This window comes from Pagrus major, chromosome 19 (genome assembly GCF_040436345.1).
Source record: "Pagrus major chromosome 19, Pma_NU_1.0".
Lineage (NCBI taxonomy): Eukaryota > Metazoa > Chordata > Actinopteri > Spariformes > Sparidae > Pagrus > Pagrus major.
The window spans coordinates 3,602,050-3,620,739 of NC_133233.1; the positions used below are offsets into that span (position 1 = coordinate 3,602,050).

General features: G+C 39.5%; 1 protein-coding gene across 1 annotated transcript in view; it reads left to right on the forward strand.

Moving 5' to 3' along the window:
- plppr5b (phospholipid phosphatase related 5b) overlaps nucleotides 1-18,690 on the forward strand; it is a 158,254-nt gene that overhangs the window by 88,816 nt on the left and 50,748 nt on the right. The window contains exon 4 of the mRNA XM_073488533.1: nucleotides 6,373-6,505. Within this exon, the coding sequence (XP_073344634.1) occupies nucleotides 6,373-6,505 (133 nt within the window). The remainder of the gene's footprint in view (nucleotides 1-6,372; nucleotides 6,506-18,690) is intronic.

The window sequence follows — 18,690 nt, forward strand, 5'->3', positions numbered from 1 at the left end:
TTTTTTGTTTTCATTTCGATTTTCATGGTTGTGGTCAGCTGTGCTCAGCTGTGCTCAGCGGGGGCAATGGTAAAGATGTGTCCATTGCCGACCCAAAACACAGATCATGTCATTCTATATCTAGTTGGGCATGTCACAAATTGATAAAAGTTCCACAAAGTTTTTGTCAAAGTGCAGTTATTTAAGTCACCAAGGATACTGTTGGGAGCATTGGGAGACAGAGACTGAAGTTTCTGCATCACTTGTAGAATCGTCTCTGTGGAGTCACTCTCATTAGCCTTTGGATGAATGTAAACAACCGTAACAACTGCGAGGACTCCCGGGACAATTAACGGAGAGGGAGTGACACTGTTAGCAGCTCCATATCCTTAGTGCACTGACTCTCCCTCACCAGAACAACTTTACACCATCGTTCATTGATATAGAGACATACTCTGCCGCCACATGTTTTGCCTGTAGTTTGGGCATCTCGATCTGTGCATAAAGGTGCACCAAACCCGCCTATTGCCTGCTTGTGGTCCCTCTCATGGCCAAAATGCAAGCATCTCTAAATTCACGGTGGAAACGTACATGAGCTTGAGGTTCGTCCATTTTGTTACAAAGAGACAAGCCATTTATTAGGATGATAGAGGGCAAGGGTATACAAGACAGGGATTGATATTTGATTCTTCCCAAACTCCAACCCTCCTTCCCTGCTTCCTCCCTTTCCTATGAAGCTCACTGAAAATGTCTTCTGACCACGATTGTGGTAAAATGGATAAAGATCGAGGAGATTAGATCCGGAAGTGGGTTGCGAGAAACCTTCTGCTGTGCTGGATCCGAGTAGTGGGAGGACAATCATGCTAACTTTTGGCTAGGTGGAACACCAACCATAGCAAAAACCATCAGCTGTAGACTGGTTGAATTAATAAAAGACAATATTGACACTGATCAAATTACTTCATTGATTTACCTAATCATTGCATGCAGTGCTGTAACCACAGATTAAAGCATAAAAGGAGGACAACACAACAGAGAAGCACCTAGCAGCCAGTTGCTGCAGGCGCCTTCCTTCAAATATTGAAGCCCAGTTGTCCTTGTTGAATCTGTGGTGGTCCCACTGGGACTGTGCAGAGTTTTGCTGTGCAGCCTCTCTAAAATGGTAATTTTTTTGTGACTTTTTACCCTTAAATTTCAATAATATTGTTTTTTTTCCAAAGTAGAAGAAAATGGTGACATAGGTTTTAGTACAGAGAGTTTGATTTTGGTGCAGTTGGCAAATGTGAGCAGAGGGTAAACAATACTTTTATAGTAAAAGTTCCTGGCTAGCTTGGCCTACTTTTCTTTCTAAATAAGGCATCAGTCAGACTTGAGTCCTGCAAACATACAGTAGCATCATTATGGTACAGATGGTTTTCTGAGTTTTTAATTACATGCCAGACATATCAGTCCCTCGGGTTTGTATGGAAGTGAAGGTATTTTGCCTCTGGTTTAATTTACCCTGCAAGAAAGAAAAAATATTTATCTAGATGATATTTGCTGAACTATAAATACTATTGATTTCAACTGTGAAGTTGTTGGTTTTTTACTGCTGCAGCTATAGCACAGCCCCCTCAGTCAGGAGCACCCACTGATCCTTCGATTCAAAATGAAAAATATATCAGGAGAGAGCAGTGACAAAATATGAACAGTGACAAAGACACTCTGTTCCCACCTAACCGACTACCTAAAATGAGTTTTTAAGGTATTTTAAAGAGTTCAGCTTTGATAAATAGATTCAAACTGATTCAGTTCCGATAAAAGGCTATCAAACCCCATCCCTGCTTGGCAGCCATTTATTTTACTTTTTTCTGGGGTTCAATGAGCTTCACAATAATATCTATGAACTGAGCATGCAGACATAATAGTAGAATAATTCAGAACATGAACACTGTGCAGACAAATCTCACCTTGCCTAGGGTATATTGCCACTTTCCAGCCTTCATTCTATGAAGCATGACAAGAGTTAGCTTGGTAGACATACTAAATGCAGTTTACTGTTATCAATTTGAAAGACTTCAGATTTTTCAAACTTACCTCATGGTTGTCTGTCTTTTGAAGCAGCCAATGTGTTGGATGAATGCGGCTGGTCACATGTAGATCAGATATTTGAAGGTGTTGTTAACCTGCAGTCAAACCTGAAACCCACCAAATCCAGAGAATACACTTGACTGCACAAGTATGTGTGCACATACAACAAGAACAGAACAAATATGTTGAAAAATGGTAAAGAATAAAGACTTGTGAATGGTGCATGACTATACTGACAATAGTTTTGCTAAAAAAATATACGTATATATTAAATTCACCAATGGCCATAAAAGTTTCCACCAAGAGTATACAGGTCAACTGTTTTCTGTGTTGTGACAGTACAGTTAGTGCAAAAGAGAAAGAATAAATACTGGATAAATATGCCTACATGTGGGGGATGGATTTATGTACATCATGCATATGCAGATAGATAGATAGATAGATAGATAGATAGATAGATAGATAGATAGATAGACCTTAGATCCCAAGGAGATTTTTAGACATTTCCCAATTATATATATATATATATATATATGTATATATATATATATATATATATATATATATATATGTATATATATATATATATATATGTATATATATATATATATATATATATATATATGTATATATATGTATATATATATATATATATATATATATATATATATATATATATATATATATATTTTGATTTCACCGTTACTATTTTAGATACTATAACTGCAATTTTTTCCCCTGTTGCACGTCTGTTATCTTGCCTTTGTTTTCTTTCCCTCTTATGTAACCTTGTTCTCATTTATCTTAGGCACACCAAAGTGTTATATAAATGAAGATGTTATCATGTGCTGTTATTTCATCACGGTTTGAGCAGCAGAAGCTCAGCAGACATGCAGTAGATGCCTCCTCAGGCAGCATTATAGCTGTCCACAGAATTAACTTAGACCTATTTCATTATTATGTATTGATTCAGAGCTGCTTTGACCTTTTGTCTCACTGTCTTAACCTCTTGGCACAGTGGAGAATAAAGACAGAAAAACAAAACACTCCTGCTTTTCCCTGTCAGTTTGTTGGTGTTCATGTAGTTGGAGATAAGGTTGACTGCAGGCTTGCTGTTTTAAGCATAAAACAGAATTTGAAGTTTATTCTCTAAGTATAGTTTTTTCTAAGAGTAATGAATGTTAGTTGTATTCTTACCACAGGATATTTAGACTGTTTGATAATGACTTTGTGGAAGTCATTTGAATATCAGGTCTTTTTTTTTTCGATTGGTTTGCCAACTTCTGCAACTTTTGTGCAAATAAAAAGGCTAACTTGTCTCCTGCTATGAACTTAGCAATAGAAAAAAAGTCAAACGCCACTTTTTTGCAGGTTTACCCATGTTTGAAACCCTGAATATACAGGTCAGTTATGTTGTAAAAGTGGTATAAGTGAGACCACACATTATCCTGTGCCGATGATGGGTCTGCTGCGAGTTGAGATCCTTATTGGTATAATTTTAACACAACAATTATTTAAAGTAATATTAAACTAAATTAATGATAACTATTTTACTACTAATAAAATAATATTGATTACCTAATTAACATAGCTGCAGGCAGTAATTAGCAGCATCATTTTGCACTTGAATAGGCAGATATCCCCAAGATATGGACAAAACTGAAGCTAATAAATTGACAACAATATAAATTATACATTATGAAAGTCACCAGAATAGACCAAAATAATATTTTTATGACTGCGTGAACCATAATGTTAGTCATTTCATTGCCTACTAACCTTTCATCGATCTAGTGATAGAAAAAATATAGATTAATTAACAATAATAATTGTTGCAAATTATTACATATATAACTTAAACAGTATATTTTAAAATATAATGTAGTACTGGGAACAGCATGTTGAACAGCTAGTAAAGCCCGCTGAGGCAAATTTTGGATTTATCGTTCTATAAATAAAATTGACTTGCCTTGACTTAAAATTGTTGGTAGTCACAGAGATACACTGGGCTCTGTGTTGGCGTTGGTGCGTGGCAGGAACACAGCACTGAACAGGCAAACTGGCATTTACTGGAGTACATTAACTTCCTCAACTTTACCAGATTGATATTTAGGTGTCTTGCCATGCATCACAGTGGAAGAAGAGGTGCAGCAGAGGGTGTGATGAGGCCAGTCTTTTGGCACACAGCAGTGTTGTGTGAAGAATGAGTTTGTCTCAAACCTGCTCAGAGCAGGTCAATACCTTGCTCCATAATATTTTGGTCACTTTATTTGGTCAGACCTCTCTGAAGTCACACAAACCTCTTTATATCTGTTTTTCTCATCTTTACACTTTCATTCTGTATTTTTGACGCGATCATGCCAGCAAGACAGTATTGAATTAATTTCATCTAAGATAGTTAGTAGTCAGCAGTAGTTTACTCTGATGACTCCCTTTACAGATATCAGAAGGCAGCCATCTGCAATCTCTAATAAGAGTGATTATCACACTGTCAAGCCACAATTACGCATGACAGATGCACTGGTTAGATTTTGTCCAACACTCCAGACTGTTGCAAAATAACCACAGAGAGGTCCGTGCTGATGTGGACATCAAACTTGTCAGTTTGATTAATTACTTTCTACTGAAAATCAATGGACGTGTTGGAGACAGACGCATTAAAAACAGTTCACAATTTCATAGATCAATGAAAATTTCTCTCTCTACTAATAACTCCCTCACAATCTGATCTTCCTCCCAGTCTTCCAACACTTCTCCATCCAAACCAGGGCAACAGCTGTGATTGTAATTGTTTTGAAGGAACAATTTGTAAAATGTGGCCAGAATTTTTGTTTAAAACTTTCAAATGTCAAAATGAACTAATATTATCAACAGATTTTGAAAATTCAACAGTGTTGACATTATGTCAACGACATCTTTGTTCTGTGCTGCAGAGATGTCTACTGCAGTAGGCATGCTAACTAGCTATCCCCGGCCTGTTCTGTCTCCTAATACCACTTTGTACTGCAAGAGGCTTGAATGCTGACTTGTGTTGTAAAACACTCTGAGGGGTTGTTAGGACAGGAAATACACTATATAAGTACAGTTTATTCACCATTTAGTTTGTATTATAATGAAATACACATTACTTAATTTGTTGTTTTCATTTAGAATTCCTTGCTTTTATTGTTTACAGAAGTTATATTTGTCAACCTTATTTTTTCTGATCTGTAAACTGATTCGATCTGTGATTTAAAACCATTGCACCCCTACAGAAAATGCTGCACTGGTGGCTGTCAGTATGTCTGAGGTCACTGCAGTCTGATTGAGAACAGTAGCTGGTGTAATGGGCCTGGCCAGCTATGGAGCATTTGGCAGCAAAGTGCAGCAGCTGTCACATATTGACATGGCACTGACTTTGGTAACATACAAATAGATACATGATGAAGGTTTTAAAGCTTATTCTAATCATTGGGAGACTGAAATGTCCAACTGCTGATGTTGATTTTGCACAATTAAAAATATTTTTATTAGAATGTATCATTTTGTGTGGGCTGCACCATGCAGGAGTGCCCCATCACCTTACAAAACCAACAACCCTTATGTTAGCTCAGTGTGAGACTGTCCGCCCATTTAAAAGGACAACAACATTAATTTGCTTAAACGCTTAAATACAAGAAATATTTATGTTGACTGCTAAGGAACTCTAGTGGCTGTGTGAATTATCACTGATGTGACCTTACAGGATCAAAATCCTAAGTAGTGATATTGTGACATTATTATAAGTAGTTAGGTCATGCATGGATGGATCAACTAAGAGACCACTGTTCCCTGTTTTCAAGTTCAGTGAGTCATGGGCTCAATGAGACACACTGTTCCAGTAGGTGACATGTTTCTTTTTACCATGAATACACACAGAATAGTTTATTTTGACTCAGTCCCACACACACCGTCCTGCTGCACTATCCAGAAGTACGCACTAAAGCATTAAACATATATTAATCCACCCAACAATGTCCCAACAAATACACTCTTTCCTGCTGTTTCAAAGGGGATAGATAGAACTTTGGACCAGATCCCATTTTTCATAAAAAATAGAACAAAAAAAAAACATAAACACACCTCTGCTCCTTCCCTCACTGTAATGTGATCTGACTTCCTCTCTTCCATATGTTCCTGTGTATTCCACAGCTGTGTCTGTACAGATGGAGCCCACTGAGAAATCAGTCACACAAGCTCTGGGCTGTGTGTCAGAAAATGGCGCTGCCAACGCCGACTCACAAATAAACCGTTACTCATTTCATCTGAATTGTCTTTCTGTGTCTCTGGCTTGCTTTCAATCAGATCACAATAACGGAGACAGTGCTGTTCCTGGTCCAGTACACATCCAAAGAATTTGACCGGTCAGAGAAGACGGTGGCCACAGGGGACTGCTGTTACCTTAACCCGCTGGTGCGCAGGACCTTCCGCTTCCTCGGTAAGTCTCAGGCTTATGGCTAGCTTTAGATTACTGCCAGTCCATACAGCTGATTTTCGTGAATGGCTGTGGTCACAGACACAACCGTCCATCCACCTTTCTAAATGCTATGTGGTGCATTCTTCTTTCATTTCTATCAGACAGTTTTCCTCCTAAAGTCCAGAGCGTGGGAGAAAATTGGCCTCTCTAAATTGGCTGAAGGGGAGATGCCATCCCCGTAATGGACTCGCAGTATTTCTAGGATATTGACCTTATGCACTTCAACAACAAGGAAGTGCTCTCAGATATTTATTTAATTTGTTTTACTTCCTGTCTACTCTGGAAGTGAGAATGTGTATGTATATTGACAGTGGCCTTTATGCACTCGATATTTGTCTGATCCTGTTGGACACCTAGCAAGTTCACAATTATAGAGGTTATAATCCATCATATACATTTTCAAGTGTCAAAATTAGCATTGTTAAACCTGACCTAATTTGGTCAACTAAGAATTTCCTTAGCTGTCATGAAAGAGACTAACCTGTCTGTGGTTGGATCAGGTGTGGCTATGCAGTACAACCTGCACAACAGAAGAAACCTGTGCTCAGTAGACTGGGCCTCCAGTCCACCTTCAAGGATCCTCAAATGCACCATTATTTGTTACATTTATTTCACATTTATTTATTATTTCTCACTTTATTTCATGTATTCTTGATTTATTGCTTTACTGCAAACTGAAACACAATGGGACTTAAAGGTGCAGTTGGTAAGTCTCATAAAAGTAACTTTTTGTCATATTTGCTAAAACTGTCACTATGTAAAGACAGCATTACATGAAACTAGTAATCTGTAAAAAAAACAAAAAAACAGGCTCATTTAGCACCACCTACTGCTCCTACTGCAAATTGCCAGAATCCACCGCGACCGAACAAAAAGAACCAATCAGAGCCAGGATGGTGTCTGATGGAGTGTCTGACAGCTGTCAATCACTGCTCACGCACACACTGCGGACAGCCCCCTCCCCCTTCCTCCTCAGCTCATGCTAGCGCTCGGTCAAGCTCATATCTCTGAGAGCGGCTTCAGGAGCTTAGAGAAAGTAATGGCACAGCAACAACCATCAGCGAGGAAAAAACTACCGATACCTCCGTTACCAACAACAGCATACATGGCAAAGACGGGTAAAAAGAGGAAGCCAGAGCCGGAGCCACTTCTGCGTAGTGCATGTGATGTTACTGTGATGTTGCAGTCGGGCTAACGTTAGCTTGTTTCCGACGCTAGGGCTAACGTTACTGGTTGGTGTTGTTTTATTAGAAAGTAGCAGAAAATATCTTTATGAAGTGACCTGGCAGTCTTATTGGTTTTGTTTTTGTCCTCATAATTATGTTAACGTTTCTGTGCTCTCACAGCTAAACGTTGTCATACGTGGTTTACTGGCCATTTAGCAATATTCACGACAGTTTCGGTTATAAAAAAAACATCGAAGTAACTTACTGAAATCAGTGTGTGCTGGGTTTTTACTGAATACATATTGCTGTAGATTACTTTTCATGTCGACATGATTTATTTCTGTTCGTTTGTTGGCCAGCAATGTTGACTATTCACAACAGTAATATCTAACGTCGCGTGCACGCGACCTCCTGGGGAGGGGAGTGCAGCGGAGAGGGAGGGGGAGAGATCTGAAAGTTGTACTTGTTCAAATTTAATGCTAAGTCCTCTCTCTCCTCAAAGTTACCAACTGCACCTTTAAGCAAGAACCCCATAAACACATCAACAGATTTCTTCTTAAATGGCATGACAATAACCTGACAATTCATCAGTTGTCTTATTTTGAGTTTTCTCACAGGACTGAAGCAAAATGACTGTCTTGTTCTCTTGACCGCATTTTAATCATGGACTGTTTTGCTTTAACAAGAAGTTTTTGTCATCTAACTTCATGTCAGACCACATCTGTTGCTGTTCGGCTCTGTAGTGTCACAGAGTTGACAGCTGTAGTATTATTTTCACATTTTGTCAGGTCCCCTAAAATCACTACTGACACTGCTGTACAAGCAAGCCTAACAGAAAAAACAGAGAGGTTTAAGATAAGCATCTAAAAATGTTCTTGTGTGAGGTAGTCATATGACAGTTTTACAGCCGAATGTCCTTGAAAGTGTTTAGTTTAACTCACTCATACTCACTCATTTGAGTGTATACTGACTTCATAAGCATGTATCTAGCTACACACTGATCTATCCATTCCACACAAATTCTACATGATGCATGAGGATATACCTGTACATGTCAGACTGAATCAGACACATTGAAATACACACACACACACACACACACACACACACACACACACACACACACACACACACTTTGCAGCACAGTGTTGGCTTTTCCTCGGACTCTCATGCTTAAGTGAGAGCAGGAGATAAGGCTGCAGAAGAGGATTATTACTGAGATCCCTGAGGGGGAATCCACTTGGTGGCCTGGCTTTACCCTGGCATTTACACATCCAGCATGCCATTCATGCTGCTCGTTAATGTTAACAGGACTCTCATTCTCAGCTAAAGCTCCTTTCATCCCAAACAAACTCATTGGAATTGGTTATCATGTATTATACACTGGTACAGTGTTGTATCTGAATCAGGCTTATGTCTTAGTGTAAAATTGATGTCACTTTTAAAGACCGCTGTGCAATGACTTTTTCGTTAAAGTAATCTTTTTTTCACTCTAAGCAGAAGGAGGAGGATAAGTGGCTTCTGCTGCCAAGTTTCCTTTGTGTTTTGTGTTTCTTCTGCAGTAACAGCTCACCACAGTTGGGATCCCACTGTCCCTGCTAGAGGAAACATTCATTAAAGAAATTAATGATCAACTAGTCTACAACGCAAACAGGTACAGGTTTAAAATGGAAAATTATACGGTCACAATAGCAACATTTAAGTGTCTGAGAACTGTGCTATGTCCTTGAAGATTTTTTTCAAGGACAAAGTTTCCAGTTTTTCACAACATAAGTTTCCCCAAAGTTCACTTCCACTGACTGCTGGGGAGTGCTGGGTATTATAAGATCAGAATCATTTAAGGCAAGACCTTGTTAACTACCATGTGAGTAGTGAAATTGTCTTATAGGTTTGGCTTTAGCTTTGGGTAGAGACCGAAAGAATGTAATTGCAGATAGAAGTAACCAGTATGAGTTTGGTTTGATGGTTGGCTGGGCTTGCCCCTATTAGATTCTCTGCCAAGCACTTTGGTTGGATCATATGTTCAGACAGTACACAGAGCTGAGTGTCTGGACTATACATTTCCATGTGATCAAATCAGATTTTTGGGTCCAGATATCACCAACATATCTGCATGGGTTGCTATGGTAACAACGTAGGCAACAGTTATGCCGTACCCTGGTGACCCGGCTTTCCAACATAGAAGCATGATCAGTCCTCTTGCTCTCCAAAAAATCACACTGTCAAGTAGCAGTGCAGACAGTTTATTTCAGCGTGACTCCACGGACTGTTCTCTGCGTTGTCTTCTGGTAGTAGCAGCCTGCATTCTGCTCAGCTGCACGGATGGACCTCCGTCTCTCTGGATTGGATGTCACTATTGTGTTACACACTGTGACTGACACAAAAGACGCCTTGAAATCCCATATGAGTGGCCAGAGTGTCCAAAAACCAATTTGATTCACATTTCAAACCACCTCCAAATGTGTTTGGATCTGACTTCTGAAACACGTTCCATGTGGCTTTTTGCTGTCCAGACCTCCTAAAATCAATGTGGATACAAAAAATGGCATAGGGCTGGTGGTGTGAACATAGCCTTGGAGATGGGGTCAGACCTCTCAGTAGAATACCTGGATGGTTTGGGAAACTGGGTGTCTCCTGGACACCCTGATCCAGGCACGCCCATTTGGAAGGAGACCCTGGGGCAGAGCCAGACCATACTAGAGGGATTACGTATGGAAATGTCTGGGTAGGATATCTGGACTACCTTATAAGAGTAGGTCACAGCAGAGTTCACCCAAAAGTCCATGTGAAATAGGTGGTGCTAGAAGCTTGGTTAGGAGACATCTATTTACAGAGCTAGTAGGTGAATGACTGTAGCTGGCAAGCTGATTTCATACATTATAATCAGCCAGGAGTGTGCAAGTGTTAGTCAGTCACAGTAGCTCCCTGAGTTGTGTGCTTAATAATTTCTTTATTCAGGAGACGTGTTAAAATAATTCTGCGTTAATTTAGAACTGGAGGAAGGAGATCGGAGTCAGCTCAAAGTTCAAACAAGGTTTTAATCTTGTACAAGAGGAGCATTCACAGAGCAACACGCAGGTCAGTTACAAAGTGAAGACTCAATATCAGAAGAGCAAGGCTTGGCTTATATCTGTCTCTGTGGGTGTGTTTTCACTCTAACAGCTGCTCATTCATGCCCTCCTGCAGAGAAGAGAGTGTTTACCTTCAGTTATTACTCAGTACCTTACATAGGTCATAAAACAATATAAAACAAGTGATAAAACAAGCTCATAAAAGAGGTCACAAGTTACAGGTCACAGCTCACATTTAACAGTCTCTCTCAATAGGGCTGTGTAAACGTCAATTCACATTCCTCTACATGAAGTACAAAATTCTCATCACAACATGTTTATGTAAATGACTCATAGCAGCCAGTGGTACTTGTGTGGAGCTCTTGCAAAGGAAGATTAAGTAAGAAAGAATAGTGCAAAACAGCTTATTAGCAGCTGGGGTTTGTGTCCAGGCATCATGATGACCAACCTTAACCATATTTTCCTGTACAGTGAGGGATTGTTGGTAACATTCCATTGGCACTCACTTCCAGTTGGTTTGTTTGAAACCTGCCTGACCATCTGTCTGCTTCTGTTTCCTCACCCTTGGAATTCTGTCGTAGCAATGCTGGAGATTACTTGGGGTAAAATGTTATCAAGTGACAGAAATGATGGACAAAACTACAAAAATAAGACTCAAGCTTTAAATCTGATTTGTTTCTTTAACAGTATTTTGAGAGGAAGGTGCTGATGGCGCACAGCACCTTTCCCATCTGTGGCACTTGATTTCAACTGAGAGAGTTGGTGCCGCATGCAGTGTTTGAGAGATGATGGCAGTTGTCTTTTAATGTTATGGGGATGGGTGCAGAAAAGTGCCTCTAACCTTTAACTAAATGCTTACTGCTCACTGAAGCAAACTGCATAAGAGGTGCAGCGTTTTCTTCTCTTTAATGTACCAACATCAGCTAATGGGTTTTCTGGTGAGCTGTCAGTGCCTAGTGCCTCTTTACATCAGCACTAGAAATAGCAGTTATCCCAGTTATTACAAAGGTCTATTTAACATACACAATCTGGAACTCCCATGACATACAGTGTGTCTGCCTGTGTGTTATGGTGCATTTGATCCATGACTATTGATTAGTACTTTTGGCAGGCTTGTTGGCACAGAGAGAGCCCAATGAATGAATGAATCCAGGGAAAACTCTGCTGTGTTGTGTTGAGCGCTTGGGTCCCTCTGCACTCCCTTGTGAAGCTCAACGCTGTTGCTCACCCACCTCTTCTCTGAGCCTTGGAGCCAAAGGCCACCTGAGTTAATTTGACTTATGTGGAGGGATTTGTGCGTGAGAGATCAGAGGGCATTAGCTTTTAGAGCTGGAGGATAGTACAGTGACTGACCTGCCTTGTCGGGTTCAAACTGCAGTGCTTCCCTTGTACAGTAGAGGATTGATGAGCTGAGGCTGTGATGTCAATATAACTGAAGGAATTTATCGGAAACCTGTTGTTTTGTTTCTTCAGGTCTAATTTCTTGAAACAGACACAGTGTGATGTGCAGTGAGGACTTTACAACCATGCAGTACAAATATATGATATCACAACAGCGTCTTATGATGAGATTTTCTACATGATACTAGCCTGGTAATTAAGGGTGTGAATCTTTGGAAATCTCACGATTCGATTTTGAATTTGTTTTCGATTCTTGGGTGTCCGATTCAGAATCCATTTTCGATTTAAAACGATTCTGGATTTTAAAATTGATTATTAATTGAATGAATCAATAATGTGTAGAGTGACTCTATAATGTGATTAAAGAAATGTAAAACAAATTAAATTATTACAACAACAACATAAAAAAATACAGTGGTATCACATATGAGCATGCTGCAGACTGCAGCATCACTAGAGTACACATACATACATACGTACATACATACATACATACATACATACATACATGGGTAAATAACCGTTACTATTAGTCAGCTGAATATTTAGCTATGTGTTCATGAGTTCTGTCTGAATGGTGAAAGCATCATCCAAGCTGTCATTCAGAAAATAGCTAAATTAGCAGCATATCTGAAGGACAGTTTGGATGGTGCTTTCGCCATGTCAGGAAGAATTCATGACATGACGCATAGCTAAACATTCAGCTGACTAATGGTTACTAATGGCTATCAACCCATGTCTGTATAATTTAATTAACTCTATGTGGGCTCCTGCTAACATAACATACCTGAGGTAGATGGGGAAACGGGAGAGGAACTACGAGCTAGGCTGTCAAAAACTGCATTTCTCCGTCTGTATGTGATGTACTTTCGCTAGATGTTTTGAAAGATTGCTCATGTTCTGCCCTTACATGCAAAAGACTTGTTGCACTGTGGCAACGAGCACTGTCTGCATAGATTGTCATGAAGTACAAGCATGCTTTTCAAAGTTTGGCTTTGTCTGCTATTGCTACTCGGAGCAGATCTCTGTGTCTCTGTATGTGATCACCCCATCCCCTGCACAGGACAGGCTCCCACACAGATCTCTGTTCAGGGATGAAAATCCCTCATAGACGAATGCCTTCATTTTTCCAATACTGTTTCCAGAACTGATAACGTCAGAGCTTATTAATTAGCACTGGGGCCCGTTTAATACTGGGTTTAGTTACCCATCCCTAGTGCTGAACCATTAATTGGGGTCCTTAATCTGCTGAAATTCAATATAAAACACAACTGGAAATTAAGATAAATGATCTGCAGTTAACAGCATTAATTCATTCATTCATTCATTTGAAAGTAGGCATGCCTGTATGAGGGGTGAGAAGAGTTATTTTCTTCACCACAGAGTTTGTTTAACATGTTGAATGCTGCGGCGTGTGTTTGTTAGCTTGTTAGCTGTCTCAGCCGGTCTTGTTTGTTACTACTGACCACTGTTCCGCTCTGTTAACGTTACCTCTTAACGCCTGTTTAATGTTCGTCTTGTAAACGTGATTGTCCAGTCATTAGATAAATGAAACACTGCCTTGTTTGAAGATGAACTTAAGGATAACTCGAGTGTGCACGCTGTAAATTATCTGGGTGCTGCACTAACCTCACAGTTTAGTTCTGCCTTTTTGTTCCGTCAACATCATGCAAAACACCTCAACACAGTACATAATCCGACTCACTAATGCAATCATGGCTGCAGCGAATCATGGTCCAACCAAGCCCCCAGCAGGAGTGCCAAGATTTGAGGCCAGCTGACATCGCCAAACTGCGTGATTACGTCATGAGACACAGGGGCCCAAAAATAGGTTTTCCTATAAGCTTACATTGTAAAAAACGCAGCTGTAAAACAGTGGCAAAAATGTTTGGGTTTGTCATAACCACTGCGAAATGACTCATTTTACTGTCAGAATTTGATCCATTCGGTCCAATAACATTTGAGAAGTCTAGAAGAGCTGCATGGTTTAATCATTTTATTTCCATTCAACTTAGCCGAGGGGTAAACTGGATGTTAGCCGCTCGACCAGCAGAAGTCTCAAGTATTCATGCTCTATGGACCCCACAATGCAGAGGATCTGTCGTAATTGTATACCCCGGTCTCAAACTTTTTTAGATTCATGTACCATTGAGCAGCTTTCATCAGAATGAACATGGTTCCACCTACGAGGCTAAATCCACTTCTAATTGTACGTCCGTGGGTCCAACATTAAGTCTGTCAGGCTTTATAGATAAATAATTAATATAACAATAATTTATTGTATGATCACCTAATCTGACAGTTACCATCTCAAAGGACTTGTGTCATCTGATCCTGCCATCAGTACTTTGTTTTTTCATTGTGCTTCAGAGAGCAATGTCTAACATGAAACATAGCATAGGATTCACATAATTTTTACATTTAAAGAAATGTGGACCATTACTACAGTACTTGGGTCCTTTCAGCTAGATGTGCTGATTAATTAGGACTTGTAAACAGTGCACCTTCATTCACCTATTAATGGAGAAGGAACTACAGTATATAGACCCTTGCAGAATGCTCTTCCAAACCAGTCTTCGTGTAGCCATTTCACCCTGCAAGCGGAAGTAAATTAACCAAAAGAGATGAAGAATAAATGAATTGCAGAGAGAGAAGTGGAAACATTTGATCTGGCCTTGGAGGAGATTGCGCATTCTAATGAAAAATACAATTAGGCCCTCAGAGTCTGTTTGCTGCCTCAACACAACAGATTAGTGATTAGAGCCAAACATAGATATGTATCCTCTGCTCTATATTTGTCTGTTTCTCTTTCTTTCTATGTGCCTCCTTCCTCCATGTTCTCCGAGTTTGACATCATGGCACTAAAATGAGGCCAGATTGGATAGTTACATTCACCTACTGTATCACACGGTTGTTGATCAGCAAGCAGCTCTGTTGTGGGGGGTAACTGCCACATGTTGAATACACTTCCATGAGGCTTTCTTACTAGAATGAGTTTGAAGTGTAAAATATGTTGCAGTGTCTGAGAGTGCTCTGAATCTGATGAGAAATCAGCCAAGTCATGCTGACTCATAGGTCTACAGCTCTTATACATTCCTATAATCATGACTTCCACTATAAAGATTGAAATTATTCTGCACAAAGCTACAGGCTGTTTTGTGGCATTTCAGCAGCCAGATAGAACCCCAGCACTGGCTAACAGTACCAGAGGCTCCTCTCCCCCAGCCTTCACAAATGTGACAGGATTGGTCAAAGGTCTTAAAAGGTCGTAATATGAGCAAGTTTGCCCGTCCCTGGTTTCATTTTATGATCTCATAAATGATGCATGCAAAAAAAAAAACAGCTATTTCAACTTTCAAATACAAGTCTTTGAAGAGGCTTGGGACCTGACTTGAAGTTCAAAATCAGCCTCCTTTTGAGGGAATAATGAGGAAATATGCAGCACACTAACCATGATCCTCACTCCACCAAGTAAAGATATTTACAGTAACAGCCAACGTACAGAATGAGCAAACCTGAGTGCAATGAAGACTCTGACTTTCAATTCAAATAGTGTGCATTTTGCAGAACAAGGTAGCAATAAAAAAAATATGTAAGTGGATGTCCTGTTAGCCTGGGGGTGTAGGACATTATTCATATAGTGGCAATATCCTTTGTTGCATGGCATACCATTATTTATACTGTGTTGCTGTAATTGGGCAGACTGTATATAACGATAAACGCTCTGACTTTGATATCCAAAAGGCGTTCTCCACAGCAAAAATCTTAGCAACTGCAGATTTTAGTCTGTTGTGCCCTGTAGCAAGTTTTCCTGATTCAGATCTGCAGCCTGATCTGAAGTCTCCCAGTGAGCAAAAAGTGGTCTAGATCACGTCTTTTAGACGTCATTTATGGACATCCAAGACGTGAAGTTTTTTTCTGGACATTGTATAGACGTTTATATGTCGTTTGTCGACTAATTCTGGCTGTCAGTGGACGTCCAGATCATTACCAGTATGAACGTCTGTTCTCAACTAATTCTGGATGTCAGTGGATGTCTAGATTATGGCCTGACTGGACGTCTTTTCTCAGCGTCATTTATTGACTAATTCTGGCTGTCAATCGACGTCCAGATCATGGCCTGGCCCGACGGACATGATATCAACCTGTTTTGGACGTCCACAGATGTTGCCTGCTCAGTGGGCTGTTATTCATATTTTTCTTACTGTCATCAAATCTCATGAAAAGATCCAAAACCAGCAATGTGTTCTATGGCTCTACTCTATGGTTCTCCAGGTACATTGGTACCTACTGGAGATGTAAAACTTAAAACACACACACACACACACACACACACACACAAATACAGTCATCCAGGTCATGGTACTTCTAAGTGTTATCAGCCACCTACAATGCAGTACTGAGTTCCCTCCCCAGACAGCTCCTCAACCATTCACACCTGGGCTCACCTAGCCATCCATAGCAACCCACATGAAGGCCGGTTGGGTCAACGACCCACAAGTGGCCCTAATGACTCTGAAACTCAGAACTCACACGTGTCCTTAACGACTCTGTAAGGACACTCCCACACAGAGTTTAAAAGCCTGCAACTCCCCTCCAGTTAGTTAGAACTGAAGAAGCCTCTTGGATGAGAGGTGAAACGTCTTCAAGAAACTGAAACTAGTCCAGTTGCCTACGATACAGTACTAAGAATGTAGTTTCTTACGTTACTCAAAGTGAATTTGTTGGCGACTATTTAGTGATGGATTAATCCACATTTAGTGTTCTAGTGAGCAATTCTGGCAGCGAGAGGCTGTGTGTGGGGTTGATTCAAATAATCTAGTGTGTGCTCATGGTACTGAAGAAACATGTAACTGAGTGCAACTGTCAAGTAAAAGTGGGGGTTTTTGGCTCCAGTAGCCATGTAGCTCGCCAGACGCCACTGATTTGCATAAAGTAGCCAGAATTAAACTTAATGCAAATGAGGAGTGGGCAATGCAATGGCCTGTCTCTTGAAACACGACGCACTGCTCCAGAATGCATTGTACAGCTTCCCACATAGATGATGAATGGGAAGCTTGAACAGGATGGATCCTGTCGACACGCACCTTTAAGTAGAAGCTCGGATCGATTATAGTGATTGTTAACTACTTTTAAAGTTCACTCTGATCACAAACATGGTGAAATAATGGATGATGGAAACTGTTGATAGGAGTTAATTGCTAATACTTTTAATTACAGATGCTTACAGCTACTATTACTTTACATGTGCTTGTTTGAAAAGATTGCAGTTTAAAATGACTCTAAATAAATATGTTAAATATGTTTTGATAAATTTGCTAAAAGAATACAACAACAAATGTCAAAAATGCTTATTTTAAAATGCAGAGTGAAGTTTTATTCAAGATATTCTGCTAAAAGTTGTTTCAGCAGTGGGCAGTATCTTTATTTGCATTCATGTGAGAAAATATGTAAATTTAGTGAAACAAGACATTGATGCTTAAGAGTTACAATTTTTGATGTTGCTATTTACATTGAGTTGCAGTAATGTGTACATTTTTTCAAGGTTTTTTACCTAGTGGCCTCACAACTAAGGACTAATACCTCACACATGATGGCTAACAAATAACAACTAATGGCAAATAACTGATAATAACTGAATAACTGAAGTGGAACTGCACTGCTAAATCTACCAAAATAAAAGGAAAAAAAGGAAAATAACTGCTTGGCCATTGAGTGGAATCCAGTGTATAACTTTGGGTAGGTGCATCAATCTCTTTCAAGTGGGAAAGATGTTCAAAACACAACTTGACAGCAACAGTGTGTCTCCTTGATTTGTTTTAATAGTTTGTGGACAACAATAAAGCTCTATGGCACCGAGTCACAAGATATATCATGATTTCGATACACACACAATATCACTAGGCTGAATATCCTATTCTAAAATGTAGAATATCACTAGACTCTGTGAATATTGACAAGGTTCAGGGTTAATTTAATTGTCATTTTAAAACACAGGCTTTTGCAGGGTTTTTTGTGCTACACAAGAAAAAAAATGTTCACGGCCTGAGAAATAAAAGCTGCTGTGTAGTCTGGTGGTATGGCAGCAGATACTTCCATATATTTTTCTTGTTCTTTTCATGTCTATTGACTAATGAGTATAGGGGGGCTGATACTGACTTTTGTCATTGTTAGCAATATTTTCAGTTTTAATGCTACAACATATCAGAGATATATGCATGAAAAGACACATCACAGGTCTGCAACATGAATCTAATCAGAGTAGGAGAAACATTTATGGAAAGCTGTAGCGCAGATATACTGCATTCTATGAAGTATTTCATGTTAATCTATAACAATGTTTCTTACGGAACTGAATTACTGTTATTCATGAAATGCTTTGTCTTTAATAAATCATATGCTGACTTCACTGAAATGGCAGATCTATCTAATGACATTGATATAATGATAAATAATCAAGTGATTTACAGTGCGCTATTATTGGAGAGATTAGTGAACAGGCCTTATG